At 34.4% G+C, this 18,403-nt stretch overlaps 1 protein-coding gene across 1 annotated transcript; it reads right to left on the bottom strand.

Moving 5' to 3' along the window:
- Positions 1–1,495: 1,495 nt before the first annotated feature.
- On the bottom strand, positions 1,496–15,418 carry LOC111881378 (flavin-containing monooxygenase FMO GS-OX5). The gene is made up of 7 exons (XM_023877772.3): positions 14,771–15,418; positions 3,239–3,309; positions 2,973–3,122; positions 2,718–2,800; positions 2,518–2,653; positions 2,241–2,411; positions 1,496–2,132 (listed from the first exon to the last, which is right to left on the bottom strand). Exons 1-7 carry the CDS (start codon positions 15,309–15,311, stop codon positions 1,974–1,976), a joined length of 1,311 nt encoding a protein of 436 aa, XP_023733540.1. The 5' UTR covers positions 15,312–15,418; the 3' UTR covers positions 1,496–1,973.
- Between the last annotated feature and the right edge of the window lie 2,985 nt (positions 15,419–18,403).

Here is an 18,403-nt window from a genome sequence, read left to right as displayed (position 1 = left end):
TGAATATTTCATCTAAAACACCATTTTGTTACATTAATTCAAAAACAGTTCAAACATTATTACATCAATTTTCTTTGTGGTATGTACTATTTTGTACTTCTTAAAAGGTTCCTATCAACATGATTCTGGCTCATTTGATGGGCAAGGTTTGGACGAACGTTTCAGAAAGACATCATCAAGTTTGCATAATTAATCCATCGATATACAAAGTGTGAAATTGAGAACGAAGTTAAATGGAGCACAAACAAGGATGGATGGAATGATGGTTAGGTGTAAGGAAGAAAATGTTGTCATTAAAGAAGTTGTAAGAACGAAGATCAAGGTGAGTTCTTTATAATCCACTAGAACGGAAATCCCATCTCATTCGATCCATTTCTAGGGTGTTTTATGTTTTAGAAGTTATGAGGGAGTGAGGATCCTTCGTGGCCCAAACGAATCAAGTGTTTCATTTTTAATAAGAAATTTTTGGTAGAAGAACGAAAACGCTAGGAAGAGAGACAAATCAAAACATACCATAAGCAGAGCTAAGGTTTATAAAATTGAGCAGTCGTCGCAGTCTCTGGCAAGGTGAGGTGAGTTGAGGTTGATGATCGTTGTAGAGAGCACTCATATATTTTGAATGGTTCTTGAAAAAATCCCTAGAATGGTCCTGGAATTTTGTGATAAAGATAATGGTCGACGCATGTTAATTTGAAGAATTATAAAACAACATGCTTACACGACACATGTTTTATGATAAGCACCCTCTGTATATTTTTTTGTGACACTAATTTTAGGACACACAAAAAATGCATGTCCTAAATTCTTTAAATTTTCGTAGAACTGATATTAAATTCTATAAATTTTCGTAGAGCTGATATTATTTTAGGACACGTACTTTTCCGTAAAACCAGTGCGTGTCATGGTTCATGTGTCATTAAAAGGCTTTCTTCTAGTAGGACACACACTTTTCCGTAAAACCAATGCGTGTCATGGTTCATGTGTCATTAAAAGGCTTTCTTCTAGTAGTGTCCTAAATATTGTTTAATTGTGAAACTATTTATACTGTTGTAATCATCATAAATCACCGAGTTCAATGATAAAGGTTTGTAATTCATCCCGAAAATCTAACCAAAATATAAAGTTTGACAAAGTTCTTATTTATTTATATAAAATAATATATATTCTTCATATAAGCTAATAAAAGAATATTAGGCATAATTCTGTTTACAGTCAATACCATAATGAAATTGCTTTGTTTTTTTTTGTCTGACAAATCTCTTCCTCAACTAATTCTAAATTCATCTATGTCTTAGACATGATTTGAACCTCAACCTTAAGGAGGAGGGCAACATCTAATATCGCTAGGCTAGAAGCTCCATTGGTGTCAAATCGCATAACAAAAAAAAAAAAATTAAGTTGCTATTTTTTTTCAATTAATCATTTTCAGAAATTCCTTTATATTTATTATTCCTAGTTTGTTATTATAAAGTCAAAACGTTTCCATTATTGAAGGTTAAAGTTTATTGCCACCATTAAAAAGATAATATATGTTTCAGTTTTACATAATTTGTCATACAACAATATAATACATATAACAAAAATTGACTTCTGCTATTGGTATTCATTGCTGGCCAAATTAATAAATGTAGAGACAACAGAGCATGAACAACCTTCTGTGTTCCTCTTGGAAACAACATTTTCACGAGACAAAAGAATTGCCTAACCTTATTGTCGTTTCTGGTCTGATACATGGAGCTCAATGAATTAACTTTATGTTAAAAACATAAACTCGTGCTTATGTTGCATTGTGCATACTGTTAGAGTGTGTTCCCAGACATTATTGGATAGTTTTCGGTGATGCTTTTACAAAAGTAGTGCAAAAATGGAAAGGAAAATGTAACATATGTTTTGTTTCTATCGTTACATCCCCAAAGCCATAGTTTATAGTTGATTAGAGGATGAACTACTTAAATAAATCAGAAGGAACTGATTTAAATCCCATCATCGTTTGATAAACTATATTCAAACGCTTCACGGAAGCCTTCATGATCGTCATGAAAACGTTCTATGAAGTGTGCATAAAAGTCCTTCAGCTTTTGTGGAGGCCGTGTTGTTCCTAATTGATCTGATAACCAATCCATGTAATCCATCTATATATTAAACAACAATTAAGATAAAGGGGTCAACATTACCAATAATAAGAATAAAAGTATAAAACTATAACATCTTAAATGAATTAATGAAATTGGAAAACTTACTTGATGATTAAGTGAATGAGTGTAGCTCTTAGGGATTCCCCTCTCTTCCATTTGTCTGTAAACTTGTTCTACATCATGCAACATTTCTTTTTCGGATGGCAATAAAACCTTCCCGGATAATGCTTGAGCTATCCACTTTGATTGCAGTTCTGCTGGAAGAAATGTCATACCCTGAGTAAAATTTATAGTTATAGCTAGTCTAATGTTAATTTGGTTGTCCATAATCAAAATAGATGGTATTGTATTAAAAATGAGTATTAGTATACAATGAACTCACCTTGTTAAATAGTCCCACGAATGATAGTTTGGGAGCAAGTTGTGGAGGGAAAACATGTCCATAAGTAGGTGCAACACGATTTTCTTCAACACTTATAATGCCCTTCATTTCAAGAAAGGGAATATGATATTTGTACCTATAAAAAACCAATTAGATCATTGAAATGGATATAAAAGGATGGAAATTCTTGTTGTTCTTACCCTGTACAATGTATAATTGTATCTGCTTTAATGGATACTTCATCTTGAAACGTAACTATACCATCTTGGAAAACATGATCTATCTAGTTAAATTATAGAAATACATATAGAGTTTCAGTGTTCTTTGCTACCTCCAAAATAAAAAATAAATAACCTTTCTTAACAGAAGGATCCATGAAGGAAAGGACCATATCATGTGCAATAAATTCATAGTGAAAAAATAAATGTATGATAAAAGGAAATGTTAAATGTTACCCTCGAATGCTGCCATATATTATGGAATTTATCCATTTTTGAGACCTTAGCATCTGGTGATCTTGATGACAAGTGAACTTCTTTGGCAACGGTTGCTATTTCTCTTGATATGTCATATGCACTTGACCCACTACCAATAATAACCACAACCTGTAAAGTCAAGTATATTAGTCAAACATCTATAATTGCACTAAGAATAAGCATACTTTTGATAAAAATAGATGATCTTATATAATTAGTTTTTAAATATTTGTTACATTATATACCTGATCTCGATAAGGTTCAGGAACTCGATAATTATGAGCATGCAGTTGCTTCTTAGTCCATTCATGCATTCCTGTATGTGTTAATAGATATTATTTAGAAACTTTAGCAAAACCAAGTCTTTAAGAACTGAGTATATGCATTAGTCGTGTACAGACCAATTTTGTTTAGTTCAAGCTGCATTTTCGCATTAGCACTTCATTAAATGGGGTACTTAACATTATATCCCTTGTTCTTTTAAATGTAGTAACATGTTCTTTGTAACACTTGTTTTCTTGATTCGACCGATTAAAGATTTGAGGCTTTCAAAGATAACGCATTGCGAAAAAATATTATGCCACTGCGTGGATGGTGGCTGACCATAGCGTGACCATATCAATTAAATGAGGTTGAGCCTGATTGGGCACAAAGGCGTGGTGAGCACTGCAGATGAAGCCCATGAAGATTAGTGTTTTGTCCATATTTAAAGGAATAAACTTAAGAGTTAGGTCATTATCTTCTACCTCCATAATCCTTATTTTAAACTCTAGCCCCTCTAATCTTTTCATTTTGGTAGTTTGATCAAGGAGTTGTGGTGTAAGCAAGCTAGATCTAGTGATTGTGCAACTTTCTCTCTGGTCATGGACCTTTGTAAGTATTAAAGACACTAACTTTACGTGTCCTCTCCTTGGATCTAGAAAATGAACAAGTTTTCTAAGGTTATGTAATTTTTGAAAGGTTGGAAGTGATAAAGTTTGCAACTGTATCACTCTTTGATGTCCCTAGTACATCATATGTTTTAGGTCTAAAGTGGTTCACTTGGTTAATGCCATGCATGGAGTTTTGAATCCATTTTCACCATTTTGACCTAAGTTTGGAGGAGGACATGCATTGAACATGCACACCCATAAATTAATGATTATTATGGATCAATAGGATGTCATTAAGCCTTCTAGAAAGTATTTGCAGTTGTCTTAATGGATTAAGCTCTTAACAAAGAAAAGATAGTTATGGTAGAAACCACAATGTGACCAAGGAAGACCTATGACGTGGTGGTGCACTGCAACTTGATTGTTTTGTTGGGACACGGCCAAGGTGTGGTCAAGGACTCACCATGGTATGGTGGCTGTTGAGCTGGTTGGCCATTGACCGTTGATGTTTTTGATCAGTTTGACCTTTGGTCAAACTTGAAGGGCTTGGATTGTTGATTGAGGTTTGATCTATGTTTGGTGATAGTTAGTTCATGGGTTTGATCAGTACAATGAGTTGAGAGTGTAGTTGCGATTCTTTTGTTCTGCGATTCATGTGAGTCTTCTCACTATACCACGTGTGACATTGTATATCCTTTGTATGGATTCTAGTTGGCCAGGATAACTCCTTGCTATGTATTTAAAGTATTGGACACTTGGTGTCATGGTATGCTAGACTGGTAGTGTCTTGCATGTTGTTTGTATGATATTTTTAGGTGTCATGGTTGGTTATGGTAATGATAATATTGGTTGATCGTTGAGTAGATACCCTAGGCGTTGTGTGTATTTTAATGTAGATAGCCTAAGAACTCTAAGTATAGACTTTCTTTTTTGTTCCTTGTTTGGTTGTGGCTTTAGAGAATGATCATTTGTTTGACTATCTATCCAACTCAAGACTGCATATAACTACATGCGCATGAGGCAGTTGTCAATATTAGCATCATCCCCAATATGGATATAGTTTCGGTGAAAGGCGGATGCCTTTGCGGAGGCTGAGAGTCGGTAGTATTTGACGACTGAGAGTAGTAGTAGTGGTGACTATGAGCCAGAGGCAGAGTGCCATTAGATGATATGCATGATCGTTATGTACGATATATGCTTGTGGATAGGAGAGTTAGATCTTTCATTAATCCCAATGAATACCGAGAGTTCTATCTAATAACGATCAGCCAGGCCGGAAAGTTGGGAGACATGACCATTTCGGCATATAGCCTTTCTGAAATCGAACAACCAAGTCAATGTGACTGTTTTACACACATCTCCAGTAAGTTGATCAATCAATATTATAACTAGAATTACTGATAAATCTTATTTATACATTCATAACAACGACTAATAATATAAATATAGGTTACACTTAAATCATAGTAAGTGTAGACTAACTTACTAATATATTCTAGCAAAAACCAGGATTCGCCCTGAAGCTCCTTTTTGTCGGGCGCCTAGATACTCTAGAGCCTTGCTAATGTATTATAAAACTTAGAAATATCAGACTCGAGTTGGGAGGGGCCTCCAGAGAGTTTTTGGATTGAATAAGGGGTGAGGAACAATGAAAAATGAAACACTTTTATTTATAACAGAAGGGTGCCCCGTGCCTACCTACCAGACACACCACACCCTGTGGTAGGTAGGTTGGAAGGAGATGGGTAAGCCACATGTCAGCTCCTAGGCGATCGATGCCGGGAAAAAGCACAGATCTTTAAAAAATTATATCTCTCTCATACCTTCTTTGTTTTTGACGTTCTTTGTATCCACACATAGCAATTAATGATTACTACAAATTTCATTTAGACTCCGTCGGAAAATTCTCAACCCAACTTAAATTTAACACTCTACAAAGATTATAGTGCTAACTACTATGTAAAATTCATAACTCTTTCATATGGACTCCGCTTCCGACTGTCTTTATATTGATGGGATCATATCAATGAGATCTTCAATTCTCATTTAGATTGTTTTTTCTAACAATACACTGATCTTAATTTTGGTTTCTGTCTCACACACTGCTACACTGAAACTTAGAAAAATCATAACTTCCTCATACGGAATCAGATTTAGGCATTTTTATATGCACACTCTCGGTTTTACGATCACTACAGATTTCATTTGGATTACTTAGGCCAATAAGTAATGGATCTTTGATATTTATTTTACGACGCACATCACCTGTTAGGTCAAAATATGGTTTATACTTTGCTTTTTTGGGCAATTATATTTTTGTGTAATATTTTATGAATTTATGGTCTAGTTTACGGTCCATGTGTTTCCGGCCCATGTTCCCCTAGTATAAATATAGGTATTAGGGTGTGAGGAAGGGATTGATGAACTAGAGAATTTACGGCCAGAGAGAAGAGAGAAACGTGTGTGTGAATCGTTTGTATCTGGAGCTTTAATTCATATCATTAATACAATCGAGATTCATCTTATTCCTCTTCTTCTTCTCTTCTATTTTATCTGAAATAATCCGTTTGATTGGGATTCCGCACCATCAAACGGATCTGACTGATACACAGGCAGATTAGAGACTTATAATTGGTATCAGAGCCAAGTTGTATCAGTCAATTTTGTCAGATTTGGGGCATTATTTGATCTTATTTTCGAAATATTTTTTGCGTTTTTGGATAGATCTCGCAAAAATAAGGGGGGGTTTGTTCTTCGTGTTTTTTATAAAAAAGGGTTTTTGATTGAGTTTTTGAGCTTCAAAGTCGAAAAATCAGTGTTTTTGGTCGAAGTTTGCGGCCGGCGGCTAGGGTTTCCGAGGTTCACGGCCAGGAGTTTACGTCCCGAAGTTCGCGGCCCGAGGTTCACGGTCCGAGCTTGCGGCTCGGAGTTTACGGCGTCGGCTTGCGGCTCGGAGTTTACGGCTCGCACTTGTTCAGACCTCGTCCTCGCAGCACAACAACTCGCCTCGCCTTCGCATAAAAAAAGTCAGGAAACAGAAGCGCGGGTGCCAGGGTTCGAACTCAGAACCTTGGGTTCATTAGCTCAGCGCTCTAACCATCTCGTCTAGCAACACTTTTGTTCCTTCCTTCGCAAATATAATTCAAAACGACTCCCTGTCGCATCCACTTTCGAAATTTTGTCACTTTTTACCCAAAAATTCAATTTCATTTATTTTTAAATTCCTTTTTCATCCAAAATAAAAACTAAAATAAAATAATAAATAAATAAATAAATAAATAATAATAATAATAATAATAAAATATTTATAAAAAATTATTTTTGTTTTTTTATTTAAAATTTTGATTTTGACTTTTAAAATTTGATCTTTGACTTTAAACTTTGATTTTTTCGTTTAATTTTTAAAATTTTCAAATTTAACTTTTCGGTTTGACTTTCAAGTTTGACTTTTTCAAGGTTGACTTTTTCATGTTTGACTTTTGAGTTTGATTTTTTTTTTTATACTTTTTTTTTTTTTACTTTTAAGTTTTATTTTAGCTTCTAGTTGTGTTTTTTTTAATTAATTTTAAGGTCTACGAGGGACTTGAAAACATGAAAGAGAGTCGTCAGGATATGTTAAGACAAAATTTCAACATTTTTGATTATATCCCTGGAGAAACCCTCGAAACTCAGTTGGAACGATTTACTACACTCACTACTGAGATGAATATAGCTGGGGATCTTCTTGTCTAAATTTGAGATAAACAAAAAGCTATTGAATTCACTTCCAAAATCGTGGGATATAGATGTGGCTGACATCAAGAAGACAAAAGATCTCAATCGTCTTAGTCAGGCTGATATAATTGAAGAACTTAACGCTTCGAATTGTCGAAAAACAATGAATTCAGCAAACCTTCCGGTCAATGAAGTGTCGTGTTCTCATTCATGTGAAGTTTCATGTTCTCAATCATGTGAAGATACGATTAAATTTCTTCGGGAACAAATTGATTTTTTAAAAGGGGAAGTTGAGGACCTGAGATATAAAGGATATCAACTCAGGAAAGGACAGAAACCCCTGAAGGTTGAGTTAGAAGCAAAAACCAAGGACTTTAGAAAACTTCAGGAAGAGTATAGCAACAAGTGTGAAAATTATGATTATGTTAAGAGACAACTTGTTGCTGTAACTGAAGAACTTGCCGCTTTAAAAATCAAGTGTGGAAGAACTGATGTCAGTTTCAAAAATTATACTGCGTCAAGTCAGACAGTCGAGTCCTTATATGAAACCCAGTTAAGATTCAAAGAAAATCAAAACAAGGGTCTAGGGTATGATAGTGTACCTCCTCCTTATAATCATAACTACACATCCATCCCTATAACACAGGACGAAACTGACAGGGAGCCACATCTTCGATATGGCAAACGAGCTGGATTTATGTCAGGAGGAGTTATTAATGTTGAAAATACTGATGCTTCTGTTACATGTGCAGGTAATGTAGCAGAGGATGAGAACAAGGAGAGTTCTTCTGAACAAACAAACGACCCCTTGAACTCCAAATCTGTTGCTTCTAATCAACCTGCCGTTGGTAAATACAGGCCACCAATTCCAACGCAACAGAGTTCTTGTGGCAAGTGTGCATGTGGGAACAACAAGAGACAAGGCAAGGATACGCCACCAGGGGCAGGAAGAAACAACTTCACAGTGAAGAAAAAGATATGTTTTCACTGTGGAACACCTGGTCACATTGCCCGAAATTGTCCAAATCGCGCATACGTTCCTTACGATGTGCAAGGCTGGCAGAACGCGCCAAGAGGGAGATACTCCAAAAGAAACCCCTCAAGGTCACGTTCAGACATTGACGACTGGAATGCCAAGAAGGCCAAGAATGTAACTCCCGAGGCCAAGAATCAAACTCCAAAGGACAAGCATCCGAATCCCAAGGGCAAGAAGGAAATGTCAGCCAACAAGCCCAGTTCAAGAGATGGTCCTGTGAAGCCAAGACCGGTTAGGTCAAAGTCATCTCGGCAGTCGGCTTCAAGTTCCAAATCAAGTACTGAGCCACCCATAGGATCGAAAAAGAAATGGGTTAAACCCAACTACAAATGGGTTCCAAAGGCTCACTCTCCCAAATCTCCTAATGCTTCTAACATTTCTACATCTTCTGTTTGTGATAAGCAGGATATGTCAAGGGAAAGGGTATTGTGCGTTGATGACAAAGGTTGACCCAGTTTCAAAATGGATTGGGTTCCAAAGACCAACTGATCCCGCTCTGTGTCGGAGCAGCTATGGAGGCATATCATCATACTTTGGTTTGTTGGTAGTGGTTGTTCCAAGCACATGATAGGAGGCATCTCTCAACTATACAACACTCGGAATTTCATTTGAGAGTATGCGTCCTTTTGCGGGAAAGGAAGAAAGGAAGAGATCACAAATGGGGTTAGTGCTTAATGACATGAAGAATTTTCGGATCTGTTCTGAGATTATGCATGCTGTTCTCAGACCTTCTGAATGCAGATTCAATCGGTGAATTACGGTTTGCGTTTTCTTCTCTATACTCCTGTGTTTTTCTTAAGCTGATTCACTTTAAAGACTGCTTTTTGTTTTAGGATAGTTTAAATTTGCGCATTTATTTTTGTTTCTCTCCTATGCACAAATTTAGGGGGAGAAATAAAAACAAAACAAAAATTAGAAAACTTAAAAAAAAATTCATCAAAAAAAAAATGTTGGTTATGAAGTGTGCTTGAGGGAGATGTTTTCGGAAGTGATATTATCAAGTGATAACAGGCAACCTGCGTCTGCGTAACGTACCTGAAGTTGAAGGGTCTATGCTCTGATTTGATGCGTCGGTAGGCACGAAAACTTTTAAATGGACTTGACTAGGGAGAGTTGAACTTAGGAAATTTATAGACTTGAGAAATCTTGACCTAGTTAGATACGTTCAGCCTGACAATACGACGCTCGGATAGATTGAGCAGGGAGATATATATGGGAATCTACTCGTCACATTAAATGAACCCGTACTTGGAACTGTGGTTTAACTTTTCCTCGATGTGCGGATTTTGTCCTTAATTCCGGTTGGATGGGGCGACTAGTAATTTCCGATAAATTAGGTCTGTAGAATATCATTTTCTTTCTTTTCGTCTGTTAGCCATATGTTGTCTCCTTTGCGTGACTTCCAATCCGACCTGGTACACAACATATGCAACTCTATTTCTCTGCAGGTTATATATGTGAAATACTTCTTATCTGTTAGCCATATGCTGTCTCCTTTGTGCGACTTCTAATCCGACCTGGTACACAGCATATGCAACCTTCTTCTCAACCCCTCTAAAGTAGTTAGCAATAGAATTTTGAATCTCTTCTCTCTCTGAATGGTTGTCTGCTCACCCGGTGTAAGGAGTACTATGGAAGTTCTTGATGGCTGGGGCATATCAGGAAGCGGGAAACACGTTCCAGTACACTTAAAAATTGAACACATACAGATTGTCTATAGATCTCGCTGCTCAATTTAGGTGGACAACAATATCCCTGGTCGTCGTCAGATGAATGGTCCTTAAGATATAGTATCTAAGTAATTAGGATCATATATAAATTTTAGGTTTTTAAGTTCACCTTGTCTTGTATCAAATAGTATGTCCTAATTCAGTCACAATTTTTCGTGTTTAAGTGGACCACAATATCGACGATCGACCAGACAAAGATGTGAATATGGAAGGTACCGACAAGTGGATAAAGGTTGTCTAAAAACTTTGATCCCAAATCTCTCTTAAAGTTAGATATCATTTTATTTTTGTTAAATTTGTCATAGTTTCTTCTAATTTAAATATTAGAGGAGAATTAAAATTTAAAAAAAAATCAAAAATTAAAAATCCAAAAATAGTGTTATTTCTGTTTTATTTCTTGTTCAGAAAAATAAAAAATCCAAAAAATATTTTTGTTTCTGTTTTAATTTGTGTGCTAAGTTTTTTTTTAGTTTTGTTTTTGTCTTGAAAAGTGATTTCAGGTATAGATAAGACTCATGGAGTTTGTGTTGAGGATTTCTGAGCCAAAGCCTCGTCCGTGAGCATCGAAGAATTCGCATTCGAAGGAGCAAGAAATGAAGATTATTCTTTTAACATTCAATCCTTCAACCCCAGAAGCAAGGTGAAGCTGCAATTGAAGATTATGTGACGGATTGCATTGAATCCTCCTCAATCAGTCTGCTGCTATCATTGTAGCTGCTAAAGTGATCTAGAAGATTTGTTCTCTCTGATGTTCTCTCTGAAGATTCTCAAGCTGAAAGCGCTATCTTTCAAGAATCAGTACATCAAGCCTCCTCACCCAACGTGCGTTCAATGCCAAATTCTGAAGAAAAGTCCAACTGCTCAAGATGAAGTCATTCATTGAAGATTCATCAAGTTTATCTTGAAGTCGTGAAGAATTTGAAGATTAATGATGAAGCCAAGTTCCCAATGAAGATTATCAAGAAAGCCAACTACTTTTTAGGGGGAGCTTGTTGGGTCAATTAAGAAAAGAAAGCTATAAACCAAGGGGGAGATTGTTAGGTCAAAATATGGTTTATACTTTGCTTTTTTGGGCAATTATATTTTTGTGTAATATTTTATGAATTTATGGTCTAGTTTACGGCCCATGTGTTTCCGGCCCATGTTCTCCTAGTATAAATATAGGTATTAGGGTGTGAGGAAGGGATTGATGAACTAGAGAGCTTACGGCCAGGGAAAAGAGAGAAACGTGTGTGTGAATCGTTTGTATCTGGAGCTTTAATTCATATCATTAATGCAATCGAGATTCATCTTATTCCTCTTCTTCTTCTCTTCTATTTTATCTGAAATAATCCGTTTGATTGGGATTCCGCACCATCAAACGGATCTGACTGATACACGAGCAGATTAGGGACTTACATCACCTTATTGGTTTAATTGCAAAACTTCGAGAAAGCATAACTTCTTCATACGAAGTCGGATTTGGGCGTTCTATATATCTACATAAATTATATTGATGTTCCCTACATTTTATGTCAATTAAATTGGATACAAGTAATATATATCTACTTCAAAATTTATAAACAAAGGTTTATATTTAATTCTATTGGAATGTGAAAATGGGGTGTTACAACTCTCCCCCCACTTATAAAGATTTCGTCCCCGAAATCCTACTCCTAGCATACCTAGATGTCACCTTATTTGAGTTATCGAGATTAAATTTTTGATCTAGCAAATGTTCCTACATCAACATTTCTTGTAGAACTTCAATTTCTACCTTAGACTTACTCCAAAACTCCTTGTGAAGTCTTCCAAAACTAAGAACTAGTCGGTCTGGACTTTTCAGAATCTACGTGCTACGTTTGACAATTGCCTTCAGACGTAAAATGTCGACACCATTGATTGGTTATGAGGTGATTAACTAGGAATTTTATCTACGATATTCTAATGGAATCCATTTTCAGGAACATGCCTCTAAAGGCTTCTGTTATATCGCGAGAACACACACCAGCCTAGATTGTAAGTGGTTTCTACTACTTAAAATATCGACACTATAATTAATCCGAGGTCCTTAATCTACATGGTAGATATGCTAAAGTCTAATTTTTGTCTTATGCTAACCTATGAATGTTGGAATTCAATCCTCTTTTTATATTAATTCTTACACTTATCGACTTAAAGAATAACTAACCTAAACGCGCAGTTTTACTCTTAAAACCTATGATGACAATTTAACATATTATTACTTGGTAGCATGGATTCTAGTGGCTAACTTGTCGCTCTACTTGAGGGTTATGGTTTGACTACAGTCTTTTGTCAACTTCCACTTAGGTTCAACCCATCATCTGTTGCAGCTTGTAACTAGCCGAAGTCTAAGTTGGCCCTGCCTATGTGATTTTATGGATCCTTTTTACTTTGAAGAAACTCATGTTTGTCATATCCATTAACATTCGATATTCTTATCGCAGTAATACTGATTGTGCGTACTACAAGTGATCTTCTTACATAGCATGGCCAAAACAGGATAATGTCATGACAAGCACATTGTTGTCTAAAACATACTAACGTACAGACATTACAAAGAGGATTTTATTTCGTAATAAAAAATTACAAGCAATAATGATGATTATTGGGTTACGTACTAATACATAGAGACATAACAACATACTATCAAACATTCTATCAGTGTCCCTCATTGGTTGTGGGTTCCTTTTTCATTAGGCATCCATTAGACAATTGAGGACTTTTAGGTGTTGGAACTTAGATTGTTCCTTCGGCTTTCTGCAAAACTACAAGTGTTGAGGTCTGAATCATTCCTATTGCTAATTTCGTGCAATCGACCTTAATGTGGCCGACGACATAATTCCTCCTCCAGAGTGCATTTTTATGCTTATGCCTAGCACCTTCCACACTTAATCCGAGGACGTGCCAATTTTCAAATGATTCTATAGCTTGACGTAGTACCATCAAGCTTTTTGGCTATTATGGGCAATGTTGGATCTTGCTCATGCTCTCTCTTTCCCAATTTTGTTCCTAAACGAAGCTCTCCATCTTGAGTGGTTCCAACAATTTCCTTAATAGTTCAAATGGCCGTGATCTGTTCCTTGAACTTGATGATCATCATGTCCGCGATTCATCCAACGATGTCGGATAATTCTTCTAGTATGGTCTGTGATACTTCAACAACAATCCAATCGTGTAATGATGCGTTATCTGACCTAATCTTAGTGTTCTCTACTTCGTGGTGCGTAATCGACATTATGTTAATATAAATAGAACTTGTCACCATATCTATGCTATCAATAGCGCGCTATAGCGACGCTATAACGTTTTGCGGTGTTACTGAACCGCTATTTTGAAATAGCGTTTACAAATAGCGGTGACGCTATTAGCGGAGCGGCGCTATTGACCGTTATTTACGGTGAAACTCATCAGCGCTATAGCGACGCTACACCCGCTTTTACAATTTCGTACATATTGGGCTACTTTGACAAAGAAAAAAACGATTGTGTGTTATTTCAATATTAAATCTTTATTTTTTTAACTAGTTCACTACACTTTTTGTCTTAATAAGTCCAAATAATAAATATAATTAATTACAAACTACAAATCAACAAATGACAACTTCCCTTTCTCGTCTGTTTCAGTACTTAGAAACCACAAATGACTTGAGATGTAATGACATTTTGACACTTTTTAGTTTCCATATAACTATATTAGAATATTATATATAGATTATGTTATGTTTTTATATGATTTTTTTATGATATTAATTCCATATAGTATTAATAATCCAATATATAAATTTTGTTTAAATATATAATATAAATTATACATAATATTAAAAAACCACTATACCACTGCTATACCAACGCGATAACCGCGATTTCAAATAGCGGCATGTGACCGCTATTGAAATTTGGACCGTGATAACCGCTTAGCACCATATATTATGATGACCTTTTGCTACAAAAGGTTCTTAAAGAGCTAAACTTTTGTTTCCATGAAACTAACACCTAAGACATTTTCCTAACTTTTATGCGTACAATTATTCCTACCCACTAAAATTATAACAAATCACAATTCAATTTAATTGTATTTGATATATTCCTAATATAGCCTTAATGAGTTAGTTAAAAAAATATGGAATGATGACACTTGTCATAATTTTATTTGATAGGAACATTTGTAGTCATAAAAAATAGTCATAAAAAACATTTGTAGGAACATATATATATATATATATATATATATATATATATATATATATATATATATATATATATATATATATATATATATATATATATATATATATATATATATCAACTTGCATTGGGTGGAAATTACAATTGAAAATGTAATTAGAAAATTATTGATGATCTATATTCTATAATATAATTAAATATTAGTTAAACTACCACTAATTTGTTATTTACTTCATACCTTGAATGTCGAGAGCCACCCTTGGTTGACTGTTGTGACCATTACAAACAACCACAGCATCAAACACCTCAGTCGAGTTTGAACTCGAAGCCGAACTCACCGGAATGCTCTTCCATTCCACTTGAAACTCATATCTTGAACAAATGAAATCAACTCGGGTCACCTCCGAATTGAATCTAATGAGTTTCTTCACTGCAAATTTCTCAGCAAAATCTTCCAAATACCTTAAAAACTCTTCATGCCCAGGAAACATCCGTGGGTCGCCGTATTCTTTCCCTTGAAACGGATAATCTGAAAATCCCATTATTTGACGTGGACTATTTGTACGTAAAGATTTGTATATTGTTGCATGAATGATTTCTCTCTGTGGATCGACTCCGAGTAAATCCGATTCTGTTCTTGGATCATAGACCCAAACTCCACCCAATCTGTGGGCTTTTTCAAATACCACGACTTCATGGGATTCTCTTTCAAGCTCCCGAGCCGCGATTAGCCCGCAGAGTCCAGCTCCGATGACCGCCACCTTCAATGGAGTTTGCATAGCTTTTAACTTTTTCGTCTGTTTATCAAGACGATCCAACCGGTGATTCCTTCTATTTTCATAGGAAAAAAAAAAAGCATCTTCCAAGTTGCAATTCGGACAAATAGCTAAATAAAATATTGTTCATTTATTGTTATTATTATTTTCTAAGTCTATTGTTTTAATATTTTTTCTTAAATAACTCTTCCATATTTCTCACGTTCACGTTAATAGATCTAAAATTCAATTAGTGGCCCTAAAACCAGCTGTCTGGTTCTGGACGCACATCAATTGTAAATTCAAGATCGTGTATCATCTTTTTTTATTTTGTAGACATATTAATTTGCCTTCTGTTTGATTTTGGGACCGGCCGATATGGTTGCAGGAAAGTGACCCATGTACATTCATTTTTTACAAGCAATCTGGATGTTAAATTTACAATATAATAATCTTATCTTTATCTATATGTTAAGAATAATAATAAAATTAATAATGTATATATATTATTAGGTTAAAACTAAAGAACCAATATTGTTTTCGGATTTGATCAATAAAAACGGTAAAAATAAATTGTTTTTTTTTTTTTTTTTTTTTTTTTTTTTTTTTTCAAAACATTGAATTTGAATAGTTTAAACTAAATTCATTCCGACCTAAACTACAATTAAGTTGTATCAGTTTTTTACCATTCGGTTTTCATTAGGAATTTAAAATATGTATAACTTGTATATTAACAAACTAGAGTAGTCAAATTTAAATCCACAAATTTTCTTTGAGTTTTTGACTAAACACTACTAGAAACAGAGTTATTAGCGACAGACAATTCCGTCGCTAAAGGCTTTCAGCAACGTTTAGCGATGTAGATGTCAGTTGAAAAAACCATTGTCGATAACTGTCACCGAGTGATTCAACATTTAATTAGCAATGACACAAATTACTCGGGGTACTTCTACATTCTGTCGCTGATGTTCGTCGCTATTTTATCGTTGATTATTAGTAAATGTACTGTTTTCCGATGTTAACGACGGTCTAGTAGGTGTTTAATCTGTCATTATTCCTTAAAAAGAGTTCACAAATGTGATTCAGAACTTATACCCCAAATTCAAAACATTAAAATCCAACTACCAAAATTAATATAAATATTTAATTAGCAAAATATAAGTTCATGTTCGATTTCAAAGTACCGAAACCTAATCACAAAAATCAGAAGTGTCAAAGTATAGTTAGGCGGGTACTCTTGGCTATTTCTTATTTATTGTCTCAAATTCTTCATGATTCTCCTTAAGCTATTCATTTCTCATCTCGATTACGATCAACAATAACATACAAAGCAACAATAGTTTACAACTTTTTAACATCAAACCATATCATTCAATTAATAGCAACATAACTTCAGCTTGAAAATAAAACTATATAAAATGAATAATAGCAAAAATTAATAGCAACATACTTTCAACTTCAATAAAAATAGCAACATTTAAAAGCAAAGTACTTTCTACTTGAAAAAAAACTATAAATAATTAATAGCAATGTACTTTTCTAACTTGAAAATAATTTGATCCTATAATGATGTAAAATATTCCCTCCAAAAGACTATAAAAAACTAATACTAAAAGCCAAGTAAACCAAGATAAATTAAATGAGGATAACCATCCATATACCATGATTGATAGTTTGAAGCACATAAATCCTAGAGCTGTGAAGCCTGAAAAAGATGAAGAAGAAAATAAGAAAATTTTTAAATACTGAAAATGAAAAGAAATACATAATTTGTGTAAATAAGTAGTTTTCCTGTCAAATACTAAAAATGAAAAGTTATAATTTGTGCATGTGGGTAGGTTAATTCCTTGGGTGAGCATTAAGATTAAGTCCTATATCTTGGCGATTTCACTTCTAGAAACCAAGACCTCACATTCTTCAAACAATTTCTCAAACATGCTTGATATTACTTGCAAATATGAAATACATAAATGGAAGCATAATATATAATGTTTACGGTTATATTATATATATATATATATATATATATATATATATATATATATATATATATATATATATATATATATATATATATACACACACGATATTAACGAAATTTATTTCCACTAAAAAGGAAATAAAATGCATACGAGCATGATGAACAATGTCAATTAATGGGAATGAAATTATGACATGTCAACTACCTACCTGCATTGCATGACTCCACATTAACTTCATATACAGTTTTTTTTTGGTTGTTTCATTGATTCCAAAGAACGTAGCTCCAAATGGAATTGGAATGGATTATACATTATGCTTACAAACACGAAATAGAAGTCACATATTATAAACATGCAACAAGTAATACAAGCGTGTTATAAATTTGTTATAGCTAAACTCAAGGAAAATAGATTAAGATCATAATCAAAACTGAATCATAATCAAAGTTGTGATTTGTAGAAAGCGTGTTATAAATTTGTTATAGCTAACTCAAGGATAGTAAATAAGATCATAATCAAAAGGAATCTTAATTGTTGAGCTGTAAATTAGAAACCTGCAATTAATTTTGAAGCTTTGATGTTGAACAAAATATTTACCGGGTCAATGGATTCTGACTTTATATGTTGTCATCTACCTACAACATTTTCCTAAAAAGCATCAAGTAGTTGTGAACATGAAATGAATTGCCTAATATGAAGACTTCATCTCTGATTCACTAGTAGAGAGATAAGCAACAATGAAGTTAATTTGTACACACACATATACGTACTTGCATCAGAGTATACACACATAACAATATAGAAACAATCTGATTTAGTTAAAACATTCCTCGCCCATCCTTGAACCTTCTTGAGAAGTATCAACCAAAATAGGCTTCAATTAAAACAACCAAAAAAAGGACAAAATCATCTTCTTAAAAAAGAATTATAAATTTTTATTTTGCTAAATCAGACCATTTTGGATACAAAAATATATATATAACAAATAAGCTTTATTTTCTATGATATAAAAACACAAACTTTGGCGATGAAGAATTAGGATTTTGGTGAGAGAGGCTCGACGGTGATGCAATGGCGGGAAGGAATCCAAGGTGGGTGGCGTCATCTCTCTTTTACTCTCATCTTCATGTTTCT

This window comes from Lactuca sativa, chromosome 7 (assembly GCF_002870075.4).
Source record: "Lactuca sativa cultivar Salinas chromosome 7, Lsat_Salinas_v11, whole genome shotgun sequence".
NCBI classification, from domain to species: domain Eukaryota; kingdom Viridiplantae; phylum Streptophyta; class Magnoliopsida; order Asterales; family Asteraceae; genus Lactuca; species Lactuca sativa.
Note: the sequence above shows the minus strand (reverse complement) of the source record. Positions and strands in the feature narration are given on the sequence as shown.

Coding starts and splice junctions, on each gene's coding strand:
- LOC111881378 (XM_023877772.3), bottom strand. CDS start 15,311: ATGCAAACTCCATTGAAGGTGGCGGTCATCGGAGCTGGACTCTGCGGG. Junction 3,310..14,770: donor GGTGGCTCTCGACATTCAAG/GTATGAAGTAAA, acceptor TAACACATACAG/GAATGCATGAATGGACTAAG. Junction 2,412..2,517: donor TCGTGGGACTATTTAACAAG/GTGAGTTCATTG, acceptor AATTTTACTCAG/GGTATGACATTTCTTCCAGC.